Source organism: Muscardinus avellanarius, assembly GCF_963383645.1.
Source record: "Muscardinus avellanarius genome assembly, chromosome: 20".
NCBI lineage: Eukaryota > Metazoa > Chordata > Mammalia > Rodentia > Gliridae > Muscardinus > Muscardinus avellanarius.
This window is the reverse complement of record NC_137806.1, coordinates 8,215,037-8,240,795: the sequence shown is the minus strand read 5'-3', so window position 1 is coordinate 8,240,795 and position 25,759 is coordinate 8,215,037. Positions and strand designations below refer to the sequence as shown.

Genomic DNA, 25,759 nt, shown 5'->3' with positions numbered 1-25,759 from the left:
TATTTCTTCTTTTATTTTATGGACTATGGCCGAGCCCAGTAATTCATGGATTTTGGAGGGAAATTGAAATCTTTTACTTTGCACAGGATTAAGTAAAAGTAGGGACACACACAGTACCATTTTCTTCAGGTCAAATACTAGAGAGAGAGAGAGAGGAGCGGGAATGGACATATGAAATGTGATTGCTCCGATGCACCCATTTGTCAGAGGTCCGTGTAGGATCACGGGAAGCCCCCCAATCAATGGCTTCCTGGGCTCCTCCAGAAGCGCTGAGACAGGGCTCAGTGGCATGAGACCACTCCAAGAGCGGATTCCCCACGGCATTTCTTTCCTTACGATCCTCATCATTCATAACTTCTTATTGGCTTAAGAATGTTCCTCCCTCCCTTCCTTTCTTTTGGGCTAAAATCAGGGGCATTCTACTCCTGGGCTACACCCCCAGCCCTTTTTATTTTTTATTTCAAAACAGGATATCAGTAAATTGTTGAGAGCCTTGCTAAGTGGCTGAGGCTGGCCTTGAACCTGCGGTCCTCCTGTCTCAGCCTCCCAAGTCCTGGGATTACAGGTGTGTGTCACCATGACTGGCTTTATAAAATACATGCCTCACTATGGCTATATACCTAATTCTGATACCTATTCATGTATTTTCAACTAGAAACAGACATAGGGTAAAAGCATAAATTTTAAGGTGTTTGGAAAACTTAAAATTTTATTTTTCAGCAATAATAAAAGGCTTTATAGACATATGAAATTTTGTACCATCTAATCCCAGCATTTTATATGCTATATAAGCCCATCTCTAGTATCCTTACTACATAAATTCCCTATCATATTTCATGCTATTTTTTATCATAGTAAATTGGTTTAAAAGTAAATTGGTTTATTTTATGGTACTGGGATCAAATCCAGGGGCAGGGGAATTCTACCTCTGAAAATGAGCTACACCTGCACCCCATTTTTGTTTTAAAACAGGGTCTCCCTAGGTTGCTGAGAATCTCACTACACTGCTGAGGCTGTCCTCGAACCGAACCTGTAATCCTCTTCCCTCAGCCTCCCCGGTACTGGGATTCCAGGCGTGTGCCACCATGCCCAGCTTCAAGGCTATGCAGATAGCTTAATCCTAGAAACATTTTGATGACAAGGTCCTATAAATACAGATGGGACAAGGTACCAGCTACAGATGATTTGCTTAATCCAACTATTTGGGTAGTTCCCAGAGATTTATACCAAGAAATAAGTCTATCAACTTACCTGTTTTGTAAAGATTGCCAGGTCGTATGCGCCTTTTTCGGAAGCTGCCTTTGGGCCTCTGCAATCCTTTATCTCGATTTTCTGGATTTCCTCGTGTTTTCTGGGACAGGAATACACACTGTGAGTGTCTCTCGCTACGTCTGCTGGTGTTGTAAGAACCTTCTGAGTCTTGGCGGAAGGAGGCATCCTGTCCTTCCTTAGCTGCTGCCTTTGCTTGAAGCCCCGGTATTTGCTCTGAATAAACAGGGCGGCCTTATCTTCGTCTTGTGCAGGGGCCTGCACCACCGGTTCCGGGTGCCTCTCCTTGACTGCCCCGTGCCTCTGCAGGCCCCTCTCCTGGGTGCACATCGGTGCATTCTGGGTAACTACAGATGTCGTCTTTTCTTTTTCTAAGCTGTCTGTATTTTGAGAAACTGACCTGTGGCTAAGACTCGGTTCCCAGGGTTTTTGTAAGGAAGTCTCCTCCTGGGCTAAGCCCAGGCCTCGGTAGTGTGGCCTTTCCCAGGTGCCCGTCTTCTCTTCGTTAGTGGCTGTGAGGTCTTCCAGATTCCGTTCCTCTGCGTGCCTCTGATAGCAGCTCTGGATCACAGTGTGTTCCTTCGCCCCTGTCTTTATCTTGGTCTCCTCCAGGTCTCTGAGGCACTTCTGTCTGGGGCATCCCTCTGCCCATGGGCCCCCCACCAGACCCGGTTCTTGGTTCACCTCTTCCCCATCCGCATCACTCCCTTTCTTCTCAGTTCTGTACTCTCTGAGGTTGCTCTCCATAGCACGAGTGGCTTCCCCTTCTGTTCGGAAAGCAGGAGTCTTCCCCACGGAGGGGCTGCCTGTGTTATTTGCGGCTGGAGTCACTGTTTCTGTAGGAGACACTGCGCTTTCTGTTTGATTCTTCACAAGAGAATCCCTGCACGAAATACGGTCCGTCTGAACACACAGGGAAACTAAACTAGGGCTCATTACTTCTTGGGGCAGTAGCTGCGTGCTCCGTGAGGGGAGAAAGAAGAGGAACCAAGAAAGCTCAAAATAAGAATGAATCAAGTGTGTTCCCAAATGGGCTTCCTCCTCTTGCCTCACAGCTATGGTGCTGATTTGAATAGTGATTAAAACCAGTTTCAAGAAACTGGCAAGATTATGAAGATGATATTTTCATTGAATGAGGTACCGGAAATCTAAAAATTCCTATTTCATTTCACTTTTTATTTGGAAACAGGGTCTTGCTAAGTTGCTGAGAGCCTCGCTAAGTTGCCGAGGCTGGCTTCGAACCTGCAATCCTCCTGTCTCAGCCTCCCAAGCGCTGGGATCACAGACATGTACCACCAGACCCAGCAAAGCATATTTTTTTTTTTTAAAGCAAAACGCAGTGGTTTGCAGTTGCAGAAAATATTCTTAGTTTTGGGGTAGAGGAAAAGGGAGGCTTGAGGAAGCCTCATCAGTTCACTCAATCCTACGTACACACGTGAATCCATGAACACCACTTTCAGCGAATGGAGAGGAGAAGTAGCTGGGTGGAACCCAGGGGGAACATGCCGGGTGCTATGCGGCTGGGTTTCTATCACACAGAATCTCAATATGCTGGGTAATTACAGTGCATCCAAAAACATACTAAAAGAAGAAACCATTCCTGGTTTTCAGACTAGTGGGCAGAATATATTCACTGGGCTCATATATTGTACTTTAATAAGCACTAAGTTTATTGAACACAGGAAATAGCTTGTGAAATTGAAGTCCCAGCAGTGTCTCCGATTCAGTTCATGATTGTGCGGTATGTTGGCCTGAATTTGCTTTACCAATATCCTTCTAAGATGATTACCCCTTAGCGCGAAGATAGGAGATAAGGTCTTCTTCACCTCTCTCTCTCTCTCTCTCTCTCTCTCTCTCTCTCTCTCTATCTATCTCTATCTCTATCTCTATCTCTATCTCTATCTCTATCTCTATCTCGTTTCTCTCCCCAGCCAAGGACAAAACTCTCACAAGAGCACTGTGCCATGAGCAGGCCATCTCAGTGGAGTTAAAAAGTCCAAACCTGACATTCTACCAGCTCTCCCTGCCCCTGGAGGGCTTTCCCCAAAAACTTTCAATGTGGGCCAGGGAGTTTTGATTGATCTACTGAAATCTGTGAAGTGGGACTATTCTTTGAGTCAAATGTAGAAAAATCTTCAAGGTATTCATTTCCTAATTTTTCCTGTTTTATTTTTGGTACTGGGGCTAAAACCCAGGAGCATTCTGTCTCTGAATTACACTCTCCAGCACCTTTTTTTAAATTTTATTTTGAAACAGAGTCTTGCTAAGTTTCTGAAGGTCTCTCAGATTGTGGAGGCTGGCCTCAAACCTGTGACCCTCCTGTTTTAGCCTCCCAAGTACTGGGATTACAGGCATGTGCCACCATGCCTGGTCCATTTTCCTAATTCTGCTTTTCACTTCTTAGGTCTACTATGTCATTCCCAGGTCCATATCGGAGGCCTAACAGAATCCTGTAGGATCAGTCAGAAGAGTAAATAGGGAATCGTAACTTCTCATCATCTTGGAGAGTGGCCAGGATAGTCATTTGTATACCTCCATAACACTCCATGAGACTATTTACACTTAACCAAGATGCAACTAATCAGAGAAGATAAGCATGTGGTCTCCAAATGGCTACATTCCCCAGATCCCTTACAAGTCAGTTCTGAGATTTTAAATGCATCTTATTGGAGAGACCTAGAGGTACACGCTGCTGGAGTTGGCAGACCCATCCACATCTGTCATGCATCTGAATTCATGCCCCAGGCCACTCCACCTGTCCCTGAGGCTGGCGCAGCACCTGGAGCACCTAAGGGCCATGTGCAATGATGCTTCCTGGGAGAACCTTTCGGAGCGCCAGCCTGGGAAGGCTGGACAGCTCTTCTTACATCTCCCAGGGAGGTGGGCGGGACCACCTTCCTGCATTCCCCTGCTGTGGTCTGCTAATCACAGCTCAGGTGCTGCTCAGAGAAGGGTGAAGACAGCAAGGGCTTCAGGTAGCTGGGGGAGGGGGAAGCCAGGAGCTGTGGAGGGGGGAGGGCGCCCGAGTGCAGATCTTAGAAGTGTGTGTGTACGCGTGTGCCTGGGTGTGCTTCTTGCTTCTCCTGATCTCTTTTTTTCTGAGTTTCCCTTGGCTCTCTGCTTCTATTTTTTTTTAAATTAAATTTATTTTATTTTATTTTTTTTATTTTTTTTTTTTAGTGGTACTGGGGTTCCTGGAAGCCCTTCTACCTCTGGGCTACACTCCCAGACCTATTTTATATTTTTGAAACAGGGTCTATTACGCCAGCGCGGCTGGCTTCGAACCTGCGCGATCCTCCTGTCTCCGCCTCCCAAGCGCGGGGATTACAAAGCGTGCGCCACCACGCCCGGCTAAATTAAATTTTTTTTAACTAATGTGTAAAAGTTGCATAAATTAATGGGATACCCGTCAATATTCCACTATGTGTAGATATTGTGCAGTCAGGTTAAACACATCCATCTCTTCAAACATTATCATCTCTTGGTGGCGAAAACATTCAAACTCCTCCTTCTTCTGCCTTCTATGTCTGGCTTTGTGGGCCAATTTCTAGGACAACCCAATAGATGTGAAATTTCCCCTGCCGTGACTTGGAGGGGGAGATAGTTTCTTATTCACATTTTCTGTGCCCTCAAGTGGCTGTTATCTACGGTAGATGCTCAGTATCTGCTAGAGTGACAGCCAATCCCCGGAGTCCTCAGCAGATATGTGACAGAAAGTTAGAACACTGGATTTCCTCGTTAATAACATTCATGGATAATAATTTAAATTCTACAAGTAGTGATTTTTAAATTGGTACAACCAGTCTGCCTTTCTTCCAATATGCAACCAGCTTACACTTCTCTGGCCTCCTGGGGGACAGTTATGACAAATGGCATCGTCTTCCTGCCCTGAGGCTTGGCACGATGTGGTCACTTTGAGGTTCCCTGGACTGTTTTAGAACCAGTAACAGGAGGAACAAATTATCTGGCCCCTTATAGGCAAAGACAGACAGCGTGTATGTAGGCTTCGAAATTCACAAAGAGCTTCAAACCCCAGATGGCTCCACACTGCAGATAAACACCAGAGTCTGTCAAATAAGGAGACGAGGCCAGCCTGGGTGACACAGGGTGGGGTGGTGTGTGGACGGAGGTGAGGGGAAGAGATGGTGGATGTCCACCTGTGAGGTCACCCCTGGCCTGGGAGATGGGCTGGAGAGTTCCAGATGTGGGTAGGTGGGGAGAAGACTCCAGCTCTTCTTCTATCCCATTTCCCCACCCTTTCTCCATTCTGATGCTAAACACAAGGGCCCTGGGTTTGGGGTTGGAATAATCTTTACCTCCCTGCAGAACCACATCTTTATCTATTGATGGGTTCAAGTGTTACACAGCTCAGGCCAAACCTGGATGTTTTTTCTTGCTTTAATCTCTCCTCACTCTTGCTAAACCCTTTACATATTTTCATAGCAAAGTCAATCAATTTCACTATCAATATACTGATTAGTCATACTTCTTTTCCACGAGCTGTGAGCAATCTGAGGATGCTAATTTTGTTTCATGTGGGGCTAGTGGCGCATGCTTGAATCCCGCTACTTGAGAGGCCGAGACAGAAGGATTGTAGGTTCAAAGCCAGCATCAGCAAAATAGTAAAGCTTTCAGCAACTTAGCCAGATCCTGTTTCCAAATAAAAATAAAATAAGGCTGGTGGTATAACTCGAAGGTAGAATGACCCTGGGGTTCAATTTCTAGCACCAAAAAGTTAAAGAAAGAATTTTGTGTTATTTATCTGTGCGTGCCCATTGCCAAGCATGAAGCCAGCTGAATAAATAAATTTGGGTGAATCTGCTCAGAGGCATACGGAAATACATATACAAAGACTAAGAAGAAGGAAGAGAGCTGGTTATGACTTAGGGCCCACTGGCCCATTGGCTATGAAGACCACAGGGATGGAATCGCAGGCCTAGGGATGTTGGGATGCAGAGGAGGACTGGATTGTGGGAAGAGGAGGAATTCAGACTTGGGAGCACAACCATTCCCAAAGAGCAGGCCAAGGGGGAACTCTGGCAAGGAAGGTGTGGCCAGCAGTGTGAGATGCCACAAACTCCCAATAAGACCAGGGCACCGAGGCGGCCCGGGGTGCGCACCGGCCAGGATCCTTGTTAGGTGTGAGAAAGACTGTGAAGGTTAGTCTATGGCCTTAGCGACGGGGCAAACCTTTCTGTGGAAATGGTCTAAAAAAGAGCATCAGTATACCTCTTATTTTCAGTGTTTTTCCTGGAATCCACTTCTCGATCGTGAGTCTGAATGTTCGTTACGGCTGTAGTTTTCATGTCCACAACTCCCTTTCTTTGTTTTCTGACTAGGTGTCCTCTTGTAGCTGAAACACACGAGGCCCAAAGCAGTGCTCATCATTAGAAAATGAAAGAACAGTGCGTGAAGTAGAAACAAGCTCTTTTGATCATCAATGTCAAAGGGGATAATGAAATTAAAGGAGCCAAGTAGAGCAGTATTTTTTAAATTTTTTTGGTGGCACTGGGGTTCCTGGAAGCCCTTCTACCTCCAGGCTACACTCTCAGACCTATTTTTTTAAAATATTTTTATTTTTGAAATAGGGTCTCTTAAGCCAGCGCGGCTGGCTTAGAACCTGCACGATCCTCCTGTCTTCGCCTCCCAAGTGCGGGGATTACAAGCGTGCGCCACCATGCTTGGCCAGAACAGTATTTTTTTTAAATTGGATTCAGTAATAAGATGTTTCTAGATGCAAGCTAAAGCAATACAATCATGGAAGTATCTTTCATAGTAAGAGGAAGACTAGCTGGGCACGATGGATGGTATGTGTCTGTAATACCGGTACCTGGGAGGCTGAGACAGGAGGATCATGGGTTCAAGGCCAGCCTCAGCAACTTTCAGCAACTCAGTGAGAGCCTGTTTCAAAATAAAAAAATAAATAAATAAGGCTCGGCTCAGGGTGTAGCTTGGAGGTAGAATGCCCCTGGGTTCCATCCTCAGTACTGCAAAAACAAAAACAAACAAAAACAAAAACAAAAAACAGAAAACATTTTATTTTAGAGACACAGCACCAAACAAACATAGTTATGCAACGTTCCTCATCTCAGGGCAGCCCCCCATAACTGAGCTTATGAATATTTCTTCAGAACACAGGACGTTTTAACTAAATGGGATGGACAACCCTACTTTGTATTAGGAAAGGCTTCACTGCCTTTTTTAGAGCTTTGTGCATCTCAGAAATCATAGATAAAGGATGAGATCCCAAGTTACAAAGACCATATTTTGATGTTTCAATGAGAAGTTAATAGTTTAAAATTTCAAAAGAGAGCATGGTGGCCCTCGCTGATCAAGACTGGGCCTGGAATGTGATTTTCTCCCTCTCCCTCTCCCTCTCCCTCTCCCTCTCCCTCTCCCTCTCCCTCTCCCTCTCTCTTGTACTCAGGATTGAACCACCGGATGTTGTACCTCCAAGCTACATCTCCAGCCTTTTTAATTTATTTTTTGTGTTTTGAAATAGGGTCTTGCTAGGTTGCTGAGAGTCTATAGTTTCTGACGTTGGTCTTGAACCTGCGGCCCTCCCGCCTCCCAAGCACTTGGATTGCAAGAGTGTAGCACCACCCCAGGCCTGGGATGTGATTCTCTTAAATGTCAGTCAGATGTTCCCCAGAATTCAGCCACGCACCATTGGAGGATTATAAGATTGATTTAGTGAGAAAAATCTAGCATCTAGAAATGGCATAAAATGGGCTAGAATAGAAAACATCAGAGTACAGTGCTTGTAGTATATGTATCAGCTATCAAGTAAATGCCATTTATTTATTTATTTATTTATTTATTTATTTATTTATTTATTTATTTATTTATTTTTCGGTACTGGGGATGGGACCCAGGGGCATTCTACCTCCAAGCTACACCCCAGCTCTATTTCTTATCCTTTACTTGGGAACAGTGTTTCACTGAGCCGCAAAGGGTCTCACCAAGCAGCTGAAGCTGTCCCTGAACCATAATCCTCCTGCCTCAGCCTCCCAAATGCTGGGATCACAAGCGTGTGCCACCACACCCAGCTATTTATTATTTTTCTATGGGTATCAGTCAAAAAATTTTGAGATACTGGGCCAAGCTTTACTGGGTTCTATTTTATTTTAGTTTTTTTTGTACAGCAATAGAAAGCAAAAGCCAGAGTCTACTAGTACGTTTTAATAAAAATTTGTGAAGTAAAGTATGCTTATAGACATTATTCCCCTGGAGTTAATAAAAAAAAACGGATGCCCTTTAACAAAATAAAATGTAATTAAGTTGTCAAAAGGTATGGCATATATAACCTTTGGAACAGAGGAGGAAAAATCTCATTGTCTGATGAGTTATAGCCTTGAAATGTGATTCTTGAACATGTTAATTCAATCACTGGCCATACTTGGCACGATAGGTCAATTGTGTTACACTAATCCTTGACGGAAACTTGAAAAATTAAATTATTTTATTTAAATCCAGACACTTATTAAAATATTAAAAGCGTCAATCACTAAAAAAAAATATGATTTAGATTCAGAACAGAGAAAGTATCCACGCTACACAGGCTGGGGGTAACCCCAAAAGCTACAGGAGAACTGGAGGTTTGTATGTAAGAAGTGTGCTCGTGTCTAAACACTGCGCCCTGTTACACTGCGGGACGGCCTGCTTACCTGACTGTATTATGACAGCGCTTTCTCTCCTTTTCTGCTGGATTTTCTTGTATCTCCTGGAAGCCAGGAAGGCTCGGACACAGGCTTGAATCAAAACCAGCTTGTCAATGGCTTCCTTCCGCATTCGATTCAGCTGCTCCACGTGGTAATATTTGAGGAACACCTTACAAAGAATTAAAAGCAAAGCACAGATAATAAAATCATGGTGCCCAGGCACAAAACAGTCACACGCCATGCTCCCAAGAACAAAGAGACTGTACGCCAGATCAAGGCGCTCCAGAAGCGCCTGGAAACCACTCTCTTTTGTTTCTTTGACCAGGGTGACTTTCTGCTAGCATAGATTTTTATGCTTGCAGAAAACCTTTCTTTGGGAAGGAAGCGGTGATATTGCTTATTTACAATGGGCAACTAGGGTTTGTTGGCTGGGATAAGAACACACAGGGATATTGAGAGCGCTTTTAGCAAAGTTCTAGGATCTTACACTCTGGGCTAATTTTTATGCCTTAAAAAGAGTTTGAAAACCAGGCCTGATGGGGCATGCCTAGAATCCTAATCCTTGGGAGATCGAGACAGGAGGATTTCAGGTTCGAGGCCAGCCTCAGCAACTTAGGCCCTCGGCAATTTAGTGAGATTCTGTTTCAAAATAAAAAATAAAATAGGTCTGGGGGTGTAACTCAGAGGTAGAATGCCCCTGGGTTTAATCTCCCGTATCACATACAAAAAATGTTTTGTTTTTAAAGGATAGTAATGCTTCTCGAAGACAACTCTAGTTTATGAATTTTTCTCAAATGTTTGTTGAGGCTACTACTGCATATATTAATCTGCTGGGGATATGAATTGATTGAAGACTGTTTTTTTGGGCTCACAGAGTTGTCAACAGAGCTAAGGCGGGCGGGGGGCCCAGGCAGATTTCAGTAACTCATTAAGTCTCAAGTTTTCCATTCTGCTGTGTTTCAACAAAATGGACAACAGTGCATTAAAACAGGCTGGAAATCATAATCTAAGCTTATAAGACACAGCAGCTTATATTTTATATATTTTTTACATTCTTCTGTGTATTATGTCCTTAGACAAATATATAAACCGGGCAGCGTGGTGGTGCATGCTTGTCATTCCAGTACTTAGGAGGCTGAGACAGGAGGATTGTGGATTCGCAGCCAGCCTCAGCTACTTAGTGAGGCCTCTGCAACTCAAAGAGACCCTGTTTCAAAATAAAAAATAAAAATTGGGCTTAATCCCCAGCACCATAAAAATATAAATATAAATATATGTATATATGTGACATATATTTGAAAAGTACATATTTTCAAAGGCTTTAATTGTTAACCTACTATTTTCTCAAAAGAATAGATTTGAAAACACAATGTTAATTTCAGAAGTTCTTGAAAGTGGTATAATTGTTGTTTAAGTGTTTATATGTGTCCCACATCTGCGACAATGAGACTTAACCAATTAATAATGTTCTCACTAAATCCAAGTGCCACATTATAGAAGGGAGGGCTGGCTGTGGATCATTCTAGAAAATCAGCATTGGCCGGGCGTGGTGGCGCACGCTTGTAATCCCCGCGCTTGGGAGGCAGACACAGGAGGATCGCGCAGGTTCGAAGCCAGCCACGCGCGCTGGCTTAGGAGACCCTCCCTGTTTCCAAATAAAAATGTAAAAAATAGGTCTGGGAGTGTAGCCCGGAGGTACAAGGGCTTCCAGGAACCCCAGGACCACCAAAAAAATAAATAAATAAATAAATAAATAAATAAATAAATAAATAAATAAATAGAAAATCAACATTAGCCAGAGCAAGGCCAGAGCATGAAGGCCTGGGGTATTCGTCTCATGTAAGAGCGTTAGGTTCAGTCTGTCCTCTAAGAAAATAGAAAGCGTTTTTTATTTCAATGGATAGATTTACTAGTAAAGTTACTTGAAAGAGTGTTTTGAACCCATCATAAAATCTAGTTGAATCCAAATTTTATGGCCGAGTCAAGATACCCGGTCGCTTTGATTGTAGAATTTTCTCGTTGTTTCACTGAACCTGAAAGCTTGACACCACATTATAGATTTTGATCGAATTCAGTTTTAGTTTCTACAGGACTCTAGATGTTAATATATTTAGTCCATTCTGTTGTTGACAATTCATTTAAAATCCAATCTGTTTAAAAAGGTCATCTTTTTTTGCATAGCATTAGAAACGTTTTTATATTCAATACTTTTATCCAAGTTAATGAGCTGGAAAAGGTAAAGTGGAAAAATACAAATAGTTTTAAAATGCTACTTAAATATCATGTAGCAAAGGGCCATTTTACAAGTTAAAACTCCATTTGAAGTTAAGCATGTATTTCAGACCATAAATGATGGAATTTCAGCCTGCTGGAATTCATTGTTGTATGTAAAAGAAAGAAGTATGAGTAAAAACCATTTTCTGAAGCCCCTAATTTCCCCTTGCTAAGAATTAAAATATATAGGGATTATATGGGACACTCATGTAAAGATTTCTTTAAACCCTTAACTTGTTACAGGACTAGAGCCTCATCTGAACATTATGAAATTCTCTTCCAATCCTCCTAGCCCAGTACACATAAGCTGCATCTCTTTGTAAATGGGGAAGTTTGTCTTGGCACCGCCATGGTGTGGCTGACAGTGGTGACTCTCGCGTGGCCAGCCTACAGGTGTCTCTTCAGTTCAGCTCGGTCCTTTCCCTCATCCTCCCTAGCGACTCACTCAGCGCATCCTGACAACCATCGGTGCCCACCGAGACCCGTCGGTCCCTCATCCCTGCCACAGGATGCTATGTGGATGTCTCAAACCTCGACGATGCTTTCTCCAAATGACAACCTGTATCCTTTCCAAATTCAAGACCGGTCGTGATGTTTTGCTTTATTCTCTATGAGACTAAATACGACATACAGGTTTTAAAGCTTAAAATAAACAGACTGATAGCCAAACACATAGAGTGAGTCTAGGAAGACGGTGAATATTTTACTCCAGATTGTATTTCAAGTTTATAATAGAAGAAACTTTAAGAATTAAAAGAAAAAATGAGCAACAGGAATCCTACTTAGGTCTTTATGGTTCTCTATAGTTTTCTGACTGCATGTGGTAATGATTGTAAAGAGAAAAATTTTCAATTTATTTTCAGTACCATTTGGAATAAAGCGTATTATCATAATAAATTTGATCAATTTTGGATGTCTTTACGATAATTTTTGGCATTTCTTAAAAGAAACTTTAATGAGAAACAAACGTGTCTAATATTTATGTATGTATGTATGTATGTATGTGTGTATGTATGTATATATGTATGTATTTATTTATTTACTATTTATTTTGTGGTACTTGGTATAGAGCCCAGGAGCCTTCTACCTCTGATCTATACCCCAAGCTCTATTTTACTTTAATTTTGAAGCAAGGTCGCTGTGTTGATGAGAGTCTTAGGACTTGCTGAGGCTGTCCTCAAACCTGTGATTCTCCTGTCTCAGCCTCCCAAGTCCTGGAATTACAAACATGTGCTATCACATCCAGCTTACAAGCATTTAATTTTGATGAAAGAAACTTTTATAAGTTTTTAAAGAAACTTTTAGAAAAAGCAAAGTGCTTAATTTTGATGAAGTAAATTTTTATGAATTTATAAATTTTCATGCCCAATTTTAAAACAGAGATTCCGTAGCATAAAAAGTCATAATATTTTCTTTCTTTTTCTTTTTTGCAGTGCCAGAGATCAAAGCCAGGGCCTTGAACATACCAGGCAAGCACCACTGAGCTACATTCCCAGTCCTGTACTATTTCTCTTCATTGTAAAATATCCCAAGTCTTAGTAAACCTAGCAGAACGGTTTACTTTTCCCATGAAAACATTACTTTTGTTTTTCCAAGAGCCCAGTTATCAAGACCAGCTTTTTCCAGAATTGTGGCACAGGTGTCAGGGCCCACGGGGGGCTCTTCGCTGGACTTGTAGCAGAGAACGTAGTACCTACAAATAGAGAAAGAGGATGGGCAGAATCACATAACGGTCTGGCATCTCTGCAGCCCAGTTTTGTCCCAGAAAGGGAAAACATTCCGAGGCTCAAAGCAGGGGATTCTTGGGGCCCCCTCAGAACAAACCCAGAACCTCTCAATTCCAGACCCAGGCAAACCCAGACCCATCCATTTGTAACAGTGAGAATACTGTTACTCCACTTTTGTGTCTGTTTTACAATACTGAAATCCTTCGCAAAAACCCTGTCAAGCAAAGCGACTGCTAATTTTATGAACTTATAAACGTTTACATCCTATTTGTATTTTATTATATTTTGTTTTTGCAGTACTGGGAATTGAACCCAGAGGCATTCTACCTTCAGGCTACACCTCCAACACTATTTTTCATTTTTAAATTTGAAACAGGGTCTCATTAAGTTGTGGAAGCCCTCATTAAGTACCTGAGGTTGGCTACAAACCTGTGACTTTTCTGTCTCAGCCTCCCAAGTACTGGGATTACAAGCATGCACCACCATGCCCAGCTATGTCCTATTTTAAAAAGTTATTGTTTTAAGAAACCTTTCTCTGACTGCTGTGGCAAGGAGCAGAGGGATAGCTTTTATTCTTTTGTCACCTGGCTAAAAACATTAAAAACTGATCTTAAAATTAGGTGAAGGAGTTTATTTCTACCCAACCTTCCCACCACTGAATCCATTTCTTTTTTTTTTTTTTTTTTTCAGTACTGAGGATGAAACTTTGGACTCTGGGGCATTCTACCTCCAAGCTACACTCCAGCCCTATTTTTTAATTCTTTATTTTGAAACAGGGTCTCACTGAGTTGCAAAGGGCCTCACTAAGTAGCTGAGGCTGTCCACGAACCGCGATCCTCCTGTCTCAGCCTCCTGAATGCTGGGATCACAAGCGTGCGCCACCACGCCCGGCTGCGCCATGTTTCCCCCCCAGGTATACTATGTCTCTTGCTGGAGTCTTCAGCTCTCTCTCGGTTTATCCTCCATCAGTAGTTGGAGGAGGAAGAGAGGAAGAGATTAATGCAGGAAAGGACTGAAAGAGGCCAGGTGGTCCTCAGACTGAGCCACACACAGTCTTAGAGAAACGAGTTAATCAAAAGAACAGGCTATCAACTGTCAACAGCCCTGTGCAAAAATCAGATTACTAGAGTTCACGATACTCCCTTATTTTTACTTGATGTCCAGGTGCAAGATTAACGGGGCAAGTCCAGTGGAAACAAAACAGCAAATCTTGGTGGGTTTTGAGTTTTAACTAGTAAATGAAGAAGATGTTGCCCTAAGAATCAGGGCAGCAGAGCTCCAGCCAAGCTCCTCACCTGCGAAAACCTGGGCACAATCTGCAACTTCCTTTAAGAGCAATCTAATAATATTTGGTTCTGTTCATCAACTTGATATATATTATTCACATAGTGTTCATAACTGTGTATAAAGTAGATACTCTGTGTGTGTGTGTGTGTGTGTGTGTGTGTGTGTGTGTGGTACCAGGGATGGAACGGAGGGGCATTCAATCTCTGAGCTACAACCCCAGCCCTATTTTTTTATTTTTTATTTTGAAACAGGGTCTCACTAAGTTATGGAAGGCCTCACTAAGTAGCTGAGGTTGGCTCTGAACCTGTGATCTGATCTTCCTGTCTAAGCCTCCCAAGTGCTGGAATTACAAGCATGTGCCACCATGCTTGGCTCTAAAGTAGAAAATATTGCTACCATTCTTTTTGCAGATGAGGGAACTGGAACTTGAAGCTTAGGCAAACCATGTGCGTAAGTGCCGAGTGAGAAATGAGGCTAAATTCAGCACATTCTTAGTGTGTGGGCTCATTTGACTCAACTACAGTAAAAACAGTGCTATAATTTGGACCTTAAAGGTCCTGCAAAGGCCCAGGTGTTGAAGCCTTGTTCTCTGAAGTGGCGCTATCAGGAGGCTGAACAACCTTTAAGAGGTGGGGCCAAGTGAGAAGTTTCTAGGTCTTTGGAGGTGTGTCTTTGAAGGGAATGCTGGAACACCAACGCCTTCCTTTTTCTGTCCCCTTAAGCTCCCTGGCTCCCAGGAGGTAAGTGGTATTATTGGTCCAGCCCAGAGCAAAGGGGGCAACTGATCGTGAACTGAATCTCCAAAACTGTGAGCCAAGGGTTTATACCTTTTTTCTCTATAAGTTCGTTGCCTTGGGTATTTGTTATAGTAATTGGAAGCTGACTAATGCACCTACTGTCATGTGCAAAGTAAACGGTATCTTCCCTTAAAACTGTTTTCTTATCACAAAACCAAAGAGTTTATCTACAATGGAGTAGACAAAAGGTCTGACAATTTTCGCACCCTATGAGGAGGGTTTCAAAGACAGGGCAGAGGAGGGCTATTTAAGTTCTACTTATACCCCCACAAGACCTTTGCCAATTGTTCTTTCCTAAGAGTGATGTCAATTTGGATGACAGCTTTCAAACTAATAACAGAGAAAAGGTTTAGCCTTTTTTTTTTTTTTTCAGGGACTTCCTGCTATTTGGAATAGCTATTCACGTGTTTCCAATATACTTAGTTTTTCTCCTGTCCTCCTTATTTACCAAAAAAATAATTTGCTCTTCTATAGTAGCAAAGGACTTTGAGATACATTTAAGATTTTATTTCATTTCTAAACTTCTAAATAAATAAGCCTTTTTCAACTATAACATGATCAAAACAATGGATTTAGTTTTCATTATGGTCCATATTATAAAATCATGGTTATTTTTGGAAATATAAAATCATCCTGGCATTGAAGGACTCAGAGTTTTAATCTATTTTTTTCTAATTTCATCTTCTGTCCCTTCCCTAATGTCCACTCTGCCAGTCCAGCCCCATCTGATCCTCTTGTCATTGGCAAACCACTCTGTAAACCAAGAAAGTTCCTTCCTGTCTTCTCCACAAAACGTACCCACTGCCCGATCACAGTTGGAGCCCATTTTCTTGACATCCTCTCTTACTTCTGGGGATTCTTCTCCCCTCCCCTCAACTCTTAACACTGTGCCTTCCAGTCTCTTAGACTCCTCATTTATTACATGGTTGCCAACTTACCATGTCTATAGCTCTGATAGTCCTAACTGAATCTTCAATTCTTGAAGGTCAAGCTGCGTATGGTGGCACACACCTTTACTAGTGTGGGAGGCTGAGACAGAAGGATCTCAGGTTGAGGACAGCCTCAAATCGTGAGACTTACATCAACCTAGCAAGACCTTGTTTCAAAATAAAAATAAAAAAAAATTAGGGCTGGGGATGCAGCTTGGAAGTGGAAAGTTACTAGGTTCAATCTTCAGTATCACACAAAATATATATACGTGTCGCCCATCGTTCTTAGATTAATGACTTACACACACACACACACACACACACACACACACACATACACACACACTCATTATAATTTAAAAGTGCTATATTAATACCACTAATATTTATATTAATATTTAAGCAACTTACAGGTCTTCTGTTCTCCTAAAACATGAAATATATGATAACCAGGTCAACTTGTAATTTTAATTTGAAATTTGAAACCCTTTTGTATCTAGTATTTTGGGGTTATTTGCTTTCATGGAAAGAATGGATAATTTACCTATTGGCCAAAATGAAATTTCTTTGTTTCTTTATTTGTTTCTTTTTTTTTTTTTTTTTTTGCAGTACTGGGGATGACACCTAGGGTCATTGTACCTCTGAGCTATACCCCCAGCCCTATTTTTAAGTCTTTTTATTATTATTTTTTTGAAACAAGATCTCACTAAGTTGCGAAGGACCTTGCTAAGTAGCTGAGGTTGTCTGCTAACCACAATCCTCCAGTCTCAGTCTCCCAAATGCTGGGATTAAAAGCGTGCACCACCACGGCCAGCTCCAAAAGGAAATTTCAATGCTTTTAATTTCCTAGTTTGGGTATAGAATTAGGTCTAATCTGTAGGAAGTAAAGTCAATGATTAGATGCTGGCTGTATTTCTGCACGTAAAAATGTGAAAGTTCTGAAATTGGTCTTAAGCTACTCTACACATTTTCTAACATAATAGCTACAGTATGAAAAGTAATTTTTATATCCATCATGAAAAAATGGGCAGGGATCTCTTGAGTCTGAGGCACTCCACTTTTCCATTCTTTTCAAGGTCTCTAAAGAAAAAGGAATCAAGAACTACCATGGATTGTTGGAGATATGAAAATTTGCAGAAAGAATCAGAATTTTATTACATTTAATAAGAATCTTATTAAGTGAAATAATGGCTGAAAGAAGACGTGACTTGGGTATTTTTTTTGGGGGGGAGAAAACAGTCAGAAATCGGTCTGTTATTCAATCATGACATAAGACTTGGTTTTGCTTTTAATATTCATTTGCGCACTTTGAAAAAATGCTAGTGTTGGAAGTGGAAACTTTAAAAACTAGGTTTCACCTGAAAACTAGAGTAGATTCCATTTTCTAAAATTAAAATTTTTTTTTACAATTAATGAATGCCCAAGAGAAATCACAAAATTAATAGCTATTATAAACATGGACATTTAAAATATTTAAAATGTGGGCTGGGATGTAGCTCAGTGGCAAAGTACTGCCCTGGGTTCGATCCCCAGTCCAAAAAGACAAAAAAAAAAAAAAAAGAAAAAGAAAAAAATATTTAAAATGTAAGATATTGAATCTCTATATTACCACTGATGTGGTACTTAATAAAATACATTTACTATATAGCTTAATTTTACATTGATCACAAATTTTAAAAGATCTCCTTATACTCAGTGGACTATTTTTTAATTTAAAATTTTAAAATGACAAACCTAGTAGTCTCTGTGTGTATGTTTGTGTGTGTGTGCGTGCGTGTGTGTGTGTGTGTGTGTGTGTGTTTCTAGGAATTAAATCCAGGGGTTTTCTACTTCCATGCTATACTGACAACCCTTTTCAATTTTTGTTCTCAAACACGGTCTTGCTAAGTTACTGAGGGTCTTGTCAGGCTGCTGAGCCTGTCCTTGAACCTGCAATCCTCCTGTACTGCGATTATAGGTGTGGCCACCAAGCCTGGCCCTAATAGACTTTTTCTGTGTGCTAAGTCACCTTCAGAGACACTGCCTGCTTTGATCTTTATCTTATCAGGTAGTCATGGAGATTTAGTAGGTGAGAAAAATGAGGTTCCATATAGGCCAGAATTTCTCTACCCCAGCACTGTTGCCATTTGGGGTTGGACGATTCTTCATTGTGTGTGGGTGTGTGTGGGTGTGTGTGGTGGTGTCCTGTACACTGTAGAATGGATGTTTAGCACCATCCTGGGCCTCTGCTCACTAGAAGCCAGCAGAACCTCTCCCACTCCAGGGCTAACAAATCAAACAGTCTCCTGACATGGCCAAGTGTCTTTGAGAGACAGACGCTCAATCCCAGTTGAGAATCTCTGGCATTGACCCGCGATCATACAGCAAGTGGCAGAGAAGGGATGAGAACCAGAGTCTCACAGCTCCTCAGCGCAGACCCCAGGCCCCTTGGCCTTCCTCCTCGCAGGTGCCCGCTACCACAGAGCACCCCCCCCCCCACGAGTCTCCCAGCCCCAGGTAACACCTGCCTTCTCGCTTCAATGCATAATCACCTGTGGGAACAGAATGCTCCCTCCTAGACCCCCTAATAATTCTCTTGAAGGTTGTTTTCTTATACGAACTGTACAATGGAAACTTAAATAGAAATTCTCATACCGCTTTATAAAGTTGGCAAAAAGTATCCGATGCGAGTATCCCAGCCTCCGAATTCTCGCTGTTTCCAGAATCCCCGTGTAGCGCAGCTGGAGCAGAACCTTCTCTTTGTCGTATTTTCTTGCCTGACGCTCACTATTTGGTTTGATGCAACGCACAAAATGAGGTTGGCCCACCATTATTTTAGACAACAAGTCCATCAGGGAGTACTGGAACGGGAACACAAAGGGATTTCCCAGTGTGGAATACGAGACCCAAGAGCTTGTTGGCCCTTCTTTTTACTACACAGATAAAATTTGAAAAGCAAATGTTTAAATATTCATGCTAATCACAGTAGGTGGAGGGAAGTGATTTAATGAAAATTTACTTATATTTCAAAAATTACAGATACAGTTATAAAAATGTAGAGGCAATAACTTGGGGTGTAGTTATTAAGGTTGCCTAAAATTTCTTAAGGCAACATTAAAAGATAAAATTATTATTATTATTATTATTATTATTAAGTTTTTTGTAGTACTGGGGATGGAACCCAGGGGCATTGTACCTTCAAGCTACACCCCAGCCCTATTTTTTAGTCTTTTAAAATTTTATTTTATTTTATTTTTTTTTGCATTACTAGGGATGGAACTCAGGGGCATTCTACCTCTGAGCTATACCCCAGTTTTATGTTTTAGTCTTTTGGTTTTTTGAAACAGGGTCTTAATGAGTTGCAAAGGGCCTTGCTAAATAGCTGAGGCTGTCCACAAACCATGATCTGATCTCTGCCTCCCAAATGCTGGGATTACAAGCATGTGTCACCATGCTCAGTAGATAAAATTTTATATACACACACACATATATATATATATATATATACACACACACACACACATACATACATACATATATATCACATGATATATAATATATAACATAATATATATAATGTATAGTTTGCAAGTAATTATATTATTTCAAGCAAATTTACCGAATTACAATATTTAGGCACACAATCTTGTTATTCTAGCTCATATACTAACTTCCTATCTAACTCTCTCTTTATAGAATGTGAAAAAGTAAACACTTTAATCCCTGTAAATATCATCTTGTACTCTGAAATAAGGACAGAGAAGTTGATGTAGTTCAAATGGTGAGACCTAGATGTAAAAATATCTTGTGTCTATTATGTTAAGATTAGCCAAGCACAGAAAGAAGGAACATATGTTTTCTCTAATATGCTCAAGCTAGGGAGTGTCAGGGATACCAGAGGGACTCCAGACAATGGAGGGGAAACCTCAGTGAAGTCAGAAAGGAGGAGCAGGGGAGGAAGAAGGCTGAAGCTCATTAATGGAAAAGCTACATTTGAATATGTGTATACATGTGAATATAACATTGTTAAGCTGGACACTCAGTACTGGTGGGGAGGAAAAAGGGAAAGTGGGGAAGGCAGCAGGTACTGTGTGAATATATACCGTTGTCAATATGATCCACATTATGATGTGACACTATAGTGCCCCAATACCATAAATCAATGAAAATATCTTGTGTTCATAGCAGCGCAATTCGCAATGGCTAAATCATGAAACCAACCCAGGTGTCCATCAACAGATGAACAAATAGTAAAAATGTGCTATATACTCACAATGGCATTTTATTCAGCCATAAAGAAGGACAGAATCATGTCATCTGCAGGAAAATGGATGGAACTACATAGAGAATATCATGCCAAGTGAAATCGGCCAGTCTCAGAAAGTCAAAGGAAAGAGAATAGTAGAGTAGTGGGAAAGGACTGGGGAGGGAGGTCAGAAGGGGGAAGAGAGAATTACCAAAAAAAGTTGTTCAGGTCACGCTGTGTCCATTATGCAGAAATCCCTACAATCTCACCAACACGTATGGCGCGAGGGGCAGGGAGCGGGTGGGATCTGGGGGACACACACCGAGGGCTGTGCATGTCTATTTGTGTTGCTTTGCCCTCGCTGAGCTGTAAAATCATCATGCACCTATGAAAGTGTAATGGTTAGATGAAGAACGTGCCCGGGAGAGCTCATGTATTCATGTTGAGCTGATATTGTTAAGTCATGGGGGTGCGATCTCATTAGTGGACAAGCCACTGTAATGGATTAACTGGGTGGTAACCTAGGCAGGTGGGTGAGGCTGGAGGAGCCGGTGCCCGCCAGTGTGGTCTCTGGGGCTGTGCTTTGTCTTAGAATCCTCCTGCTCCTTTGCTCTCTTGGTTTTTCAGCCTCCAGGATGTGAAGGCGGAGTCCTCGCTCTCCCTCTCTCTGTTTCATGCCCCAAGTTCCAGAGACTCTGGCCTCACGTGGGCTGAACCCTATAATCTCCCCAAACTGTGAATACATCTTCCTTTCTCTAAGTTGTTTTGAATTGCAGTGGCGAGAATGTTGATAGAGACAGATATTATATTAAAAATAAAAATAAGCAAAGTGGTATTTACTTAAATTTCCTGGTCTGTTCAATCTGCTCCAGGTTGTTTATTTTCTCACTTATTTCAGGATGCTTTTTATTTATGTAGATATTAGAACTGTGTTCTGAGGTGGGCATGGGGGTGCACGGTTTCAATCCCAGTTCTTGGGAGGCTGAGACAGGAGGATCGCAGGTTTGCAGCCAGACTCAGCAACTTAGTGAGAACCTGTTTCAAAAATAAAGAGTAAAAAATAGGGCTGGGGGTGTAGCTTGGAAGTAGAATGCCCCTGGGTTCAATTCCCAGTACTGCAAAAACAAAGAAAGAAAGAAAAAAAGAAAGAAAGAAAGAAAGAAAGAAAGAAAGAAAGAAAGAAAGAATCTGTGTTCTGCACCAATATCTTATTAAAACAGTAGCTAATCATTGGAAAACTAAACATAACACCTCAGGATAATCACGTTTCACTTGGAATCCCAGCAGACTAATATCTCAAGAACAAGGATCACAATTCATTGGCAAGGTAACCTGAATGCACAGATAGCAGTTGATCATTGGCCTCTTTTAGTGTTGGAAAAATAGAAGTCTATTATCACAAAGCCGTGCAAACCAAACACTGGAATTGGACAAGAGACAAAGGACTGAATTTTCATGCCTTCCTCTTGGGCACTGAGACTCAGACGCAATCTTTCCAAACAGCTGGGTCTCTTCACTGAGGAGCCCCTTGCGTGACATTTACCTGTGAATCCCCACTCCTTAAATACCACAAATAACTACCAGGCACTGGTGAGCCAAAGGGATCCCACGCTGGGTGGCTTCTGAACAAGAGTGTACTGCAGTGTAGGCATGGACTTTTCTCAGGGACGTAAGGCACAGAGTTACACAGTGGTTTTTGTTTGTTTGTTTGTTTGTTTGTTTGCAGAATGAAAACCAGCTTTTAAAGCATATTAAATGCTGTGTGGAATTATCTCCTATCATTTTCCACTTCAACCTAAAGACTAAAATGATTTCAGGAATGAATGTGGTTTAAAAAACACACCATGTTTGATGTCAACAACAGTGGTAAGATAATATTCCGGATAGCTCACTTAAAAATAAAAATAATCTGTTTATAAATACTTCCAGTGGTTCACCCAGGCTGCCTTCCTGATATAAAGAGGTTGTATTGAATGGAACCACCCCATGGTGCAGTTATCTTTCTCCGTAGCATCTTCCCAAAAGAATCAAAGGCAGCACACTCTAGTGATACATGTATACCCACTTTCACACAGCACAACTCACAATGGTCCAGCTACGAGCCAACCGTGGTGTCCATTAACAGACAAATGGACCAAAAATGTGGTATGTCCACACCACGGAGTTCTACTCAGCCAGAAAGAACAAAAAGTACACTATTTGTAGGGAACTGAGTGCAACTAAAAGATAAGATGCTACGTGAGGTCAGTCAGTCTCAGACAGCGAAGAGCGAGGAGAGAAACCAGGAGAAGGGTGGGAACGAGTGGGGGAGGGGAGGAGGAGGCTCGAGGAAGAAAACACAGCAAATTATATTGAGTTCATACATGAAGGTTCCCCTGCCAGTGTCACCAACACGTATTGGGCAGGCAGGGTGGGGTGCAGAGGAAAACCCACCGGGAGATGTTGTGTACGCATGTATCACTGAATCTCACTGCATTGCATCAATAAAATTATAAAATATTAAAATAAAAAGCATTGTTTTAGTTGAGAGAGAGAGGGAGGGAGGGGAGAGGGAGAGAAGGAGAGAGAGAAAAAGAGAAAAAGAGAGAGGGGGGAGGGAGAAGGGAGGGAGATAGAGAATATATCAGCAGCCACATAAGATGTTAAGCTTAGATACTGTACATTACTCAAGGACGATTGAGCACACATGAGCTCAGAGCTTGCCAGCTATTTTATAGTATTCAGATTAAAAGGTGTTTCATGATTCTCTTAGGGAACTGGACATGTAGCAAAGGTGGGTTATCAAGAGTTCTCCAAAGCACAGAGAAAATAAAAGGCTTCTTTCTTTTTCCTCCTCCCATATTGCCCAAGGAAGGGATGCTGCCTTGGTCTTCTGCTAAGGATTTTCCTGGTATATTGTGGTGTCTCCCATATGACTTTCTCCCCTGCCCCATTCCCACACTGGATTCTACTTCTGCTGAGGTGTCAGGTATGTGCAGGGAGATATGGACCAGTGATGGATTCTTAAACTTGCCTCCTCTGTCCATCCTAAAATCATTTAGGAGGGCAAGGAGAATTGGTAGTTGCCTTAGCATTGAATTAAAATACTCTTTCATTTTTCATTTTAGTGGGAATGCATTTGGTTCTATCAACAAATTTAAATCAAGGTATAGATTTCCACTGAGAATGTTGAGGGATACAATATTTTTACTGATAAAATATCAAAGTAAATCTATCCACAGATTATTTTTTTCAATACTGGGGATGGAACCCAGAGGCATTCTACCTCCGAGCTACACCCCGGGCCATATTTTTATTCTTTATTTTGAAACAGGGTATCACTGAGTTGAAAAGAACTTCACTAAGTAGTTGAGGCTGTCCTCGAACCACAGTCCTCCTGTCTCAGCCTCCCAAATGATGGGATCACAAACGTGCACCACCATGCTTGGCTTATCCACAGATTTTTAACTGTACATTCTAACACATCCTATATCTGACAAACAGTAAATGGGATAAACATTCTTTTTCTGATAATGGCACTCTGATATCTGTTACCAGTCTTGGATATGTCACTCATGGAAAATTAATACCATCCCTAAGCATGCATATTATAATTTAATATCTTACTCTAAAATAGGATGCAGCAGTTTGTGTTTTCAAGTTGGTTGTTTCACAGGGATGACGTGTGGCTTCTCCAGTCTCACCCTAAAAAGACCAAGGTAGACAGTAAGACCTCAATACCTGTCCACAGGCATCACTATCTACAGGGACCATGTGGCATTTTTCCTGCACATTATCTCAGTCTGGGTATTCAAGTACATAAAGCCACAACATGCGGTTGATATTCACACTTTGAGGTACTTTTTTCTTGGTCGCATTGGTATTTTGATTGGTTTTGCACAGAATGTGACTCTTACTCTAGCTGAGATGTACATTTTTTAGTTGGTCTTAATATAACAAGAAAAATGATCTTTTAGAAGAGTTAGGGATATATTAGTGATGAGTGATATTTTTGCTACGGACAGTAGCATGATCATAATATAAACATAGAAGGTTTAAACAGAAAAGAAAAATTAAAAAAAGAAAAACTAAGGAAAAGCTAGTGGTTAGCGGTTTTAGGAGCACACAAATATCACCAAAGGTTAGATTCCAGAATCACTTCCATGAAACATGCCTTTGCTTACCATTGTCAAGTTAACTGATTTTTCTGAAGTCTTCATTTGATAGTTTATTATATTTTTAGTTTTAGAAAGTGGCAGATTACCTATGAGAATGTAGATAAAATTAATTTACCTTTTAAAATCCTTAATGGCTAGATGATTTTTCTAATTTACTTAAGCTAAGCATTACTGATCCTGCAATAGTTAGATCCAGATGCTTGGGTGACTGTTTATTCAAGCACAGATAAAACAATATGTAAGAATTTATAATAAATCTTATATTCAGAAGAAAAATATACAATTTAGCCTGGAAAATTGAAAAAATAGAGGCACTGAATTTCCTTTCAATTAAGAAAAAATATGAGGTGGAGCAACTTGTTTTTTATTTTATGTGTTGTGTGTGTTAAATGGCCTCTGAGAGCCAGGTGTGGTGGCACATGCTTGAGTCCCAGTACTTGGGAGGGTGAGACTGGAGAACTGCAGATTTGAGGTCATCCTCTACAACTTAGTGAGACCCTGCTTCAAAAATATATATATATATATGAAAAAGACCAGGGGTGTAGCTTGGAGGTAGCATTAATGCACATGAGGTGCTTACAAGCAAATCAAGTGTGGTGAAGAAATGGCCATTTTTTGGTGGTGGTGGTGGTGGTGGTACTGAGGGATTGAATGCCATATTTAATTTTTTATTTTGAAGCAAGGTCTTGCTAAGTTGCTGAGGGCTCCACTAGGTTGCTGAAGCTGACTATGACTCTATAATCCTCCTGTCTCAGTCTCCTAAGAAGTGGGATTATGGGTGTGTGCCAGCACACCTGGCTTTTAATCTAACACTGAGAAACGTGTGCTTTGTGCTGGAGACTGCACAAATGCATACCCAAGGAGTCAAAGAATTATAATGTAATGAAAAGAGACGGTCTTGGAAGTTGTGAAGACTTGGGTTTGGCTCCAGCTGTGTGCGTCGGTTGTATCGCCACTGGGGCATTTACTTAGTCTCGGGTCTCTGATTTCAATAATGAAATAGGCATAATGATGTCTACCTTGCAGGATTGTAAAGGCACGTGGTAGTTTGTTTGACACATGTTGGATCCCTGGAAACGCAGTTCACTTATGTTGCTCTCCCATTCCCTTGCAAGCACGATGAGCTAAACAATTTACAATCTAAGAGTTTATATTATACTCCCAATAGTAATTTTCAAAACATCTCCAAAATTCAGCACCACTTCAGAAAAATAGTGTCTCTTTTCACTCCTTCTTTAAAGTGATAACTAGAGACTAAATTTTTTTTGGTGCCAATCCTTCCTGTTTTGTTGTTGTTGTAAAAGGTCAGCCTGAGAAGAGAGGACAGGGCCGAACTCCCCTGGGACGTGGCTGCCAATGCCTCTGATCTGCTTTCTTCTCCTTTCCTCATTTTTTGGGGGGAAAGGGCTAAAATGGGTATGTGGGGTACCCTT

At 41.5% G+C, this 25,759-nt stretch overlaps 1 protein-coding gene across 1 annotated transcript in view; it reads right to left on the bottom strand.

Moving 5' to 3' along the window:
- Positions 1–25,759, bottom strand: part of MYO3A (myosin IIIA) — a gene marked incomplete at both ends in the record, with an annotated part of 172,565 nt that overhangs the window by 24,047 nt on the left and 122,759 nt on the right. The window contains 7 exons of the mRNA XM_080717187.1: positions 1,252–2,152; positions 6,499–6,622; positions 8,937–9,099; positions 12,786–12,897; positions 18,579–18,784; positions 23,776–23,853; positions 24,333–24,412. Of these exons, the coding sequence (XP_080573313.1) occupies positions 1,252–2,152; positions 6,499–6,622; positions 8,937–9,099; positions 12,786–12,897; positions 18,579–18,784; positions 23,776–23,853; positions 24,333–24,412 (1,664 nt within the window). The remainder of the gene's footprint in view (positions 1–1,251; positions 2,153–6,498; positions 6,623–8,936; positions 9,100–12,785; positions 12,898–18,578; positions 18,785–23,775; positions 23,854–24,332; positions 24,413–25,759) is intronic.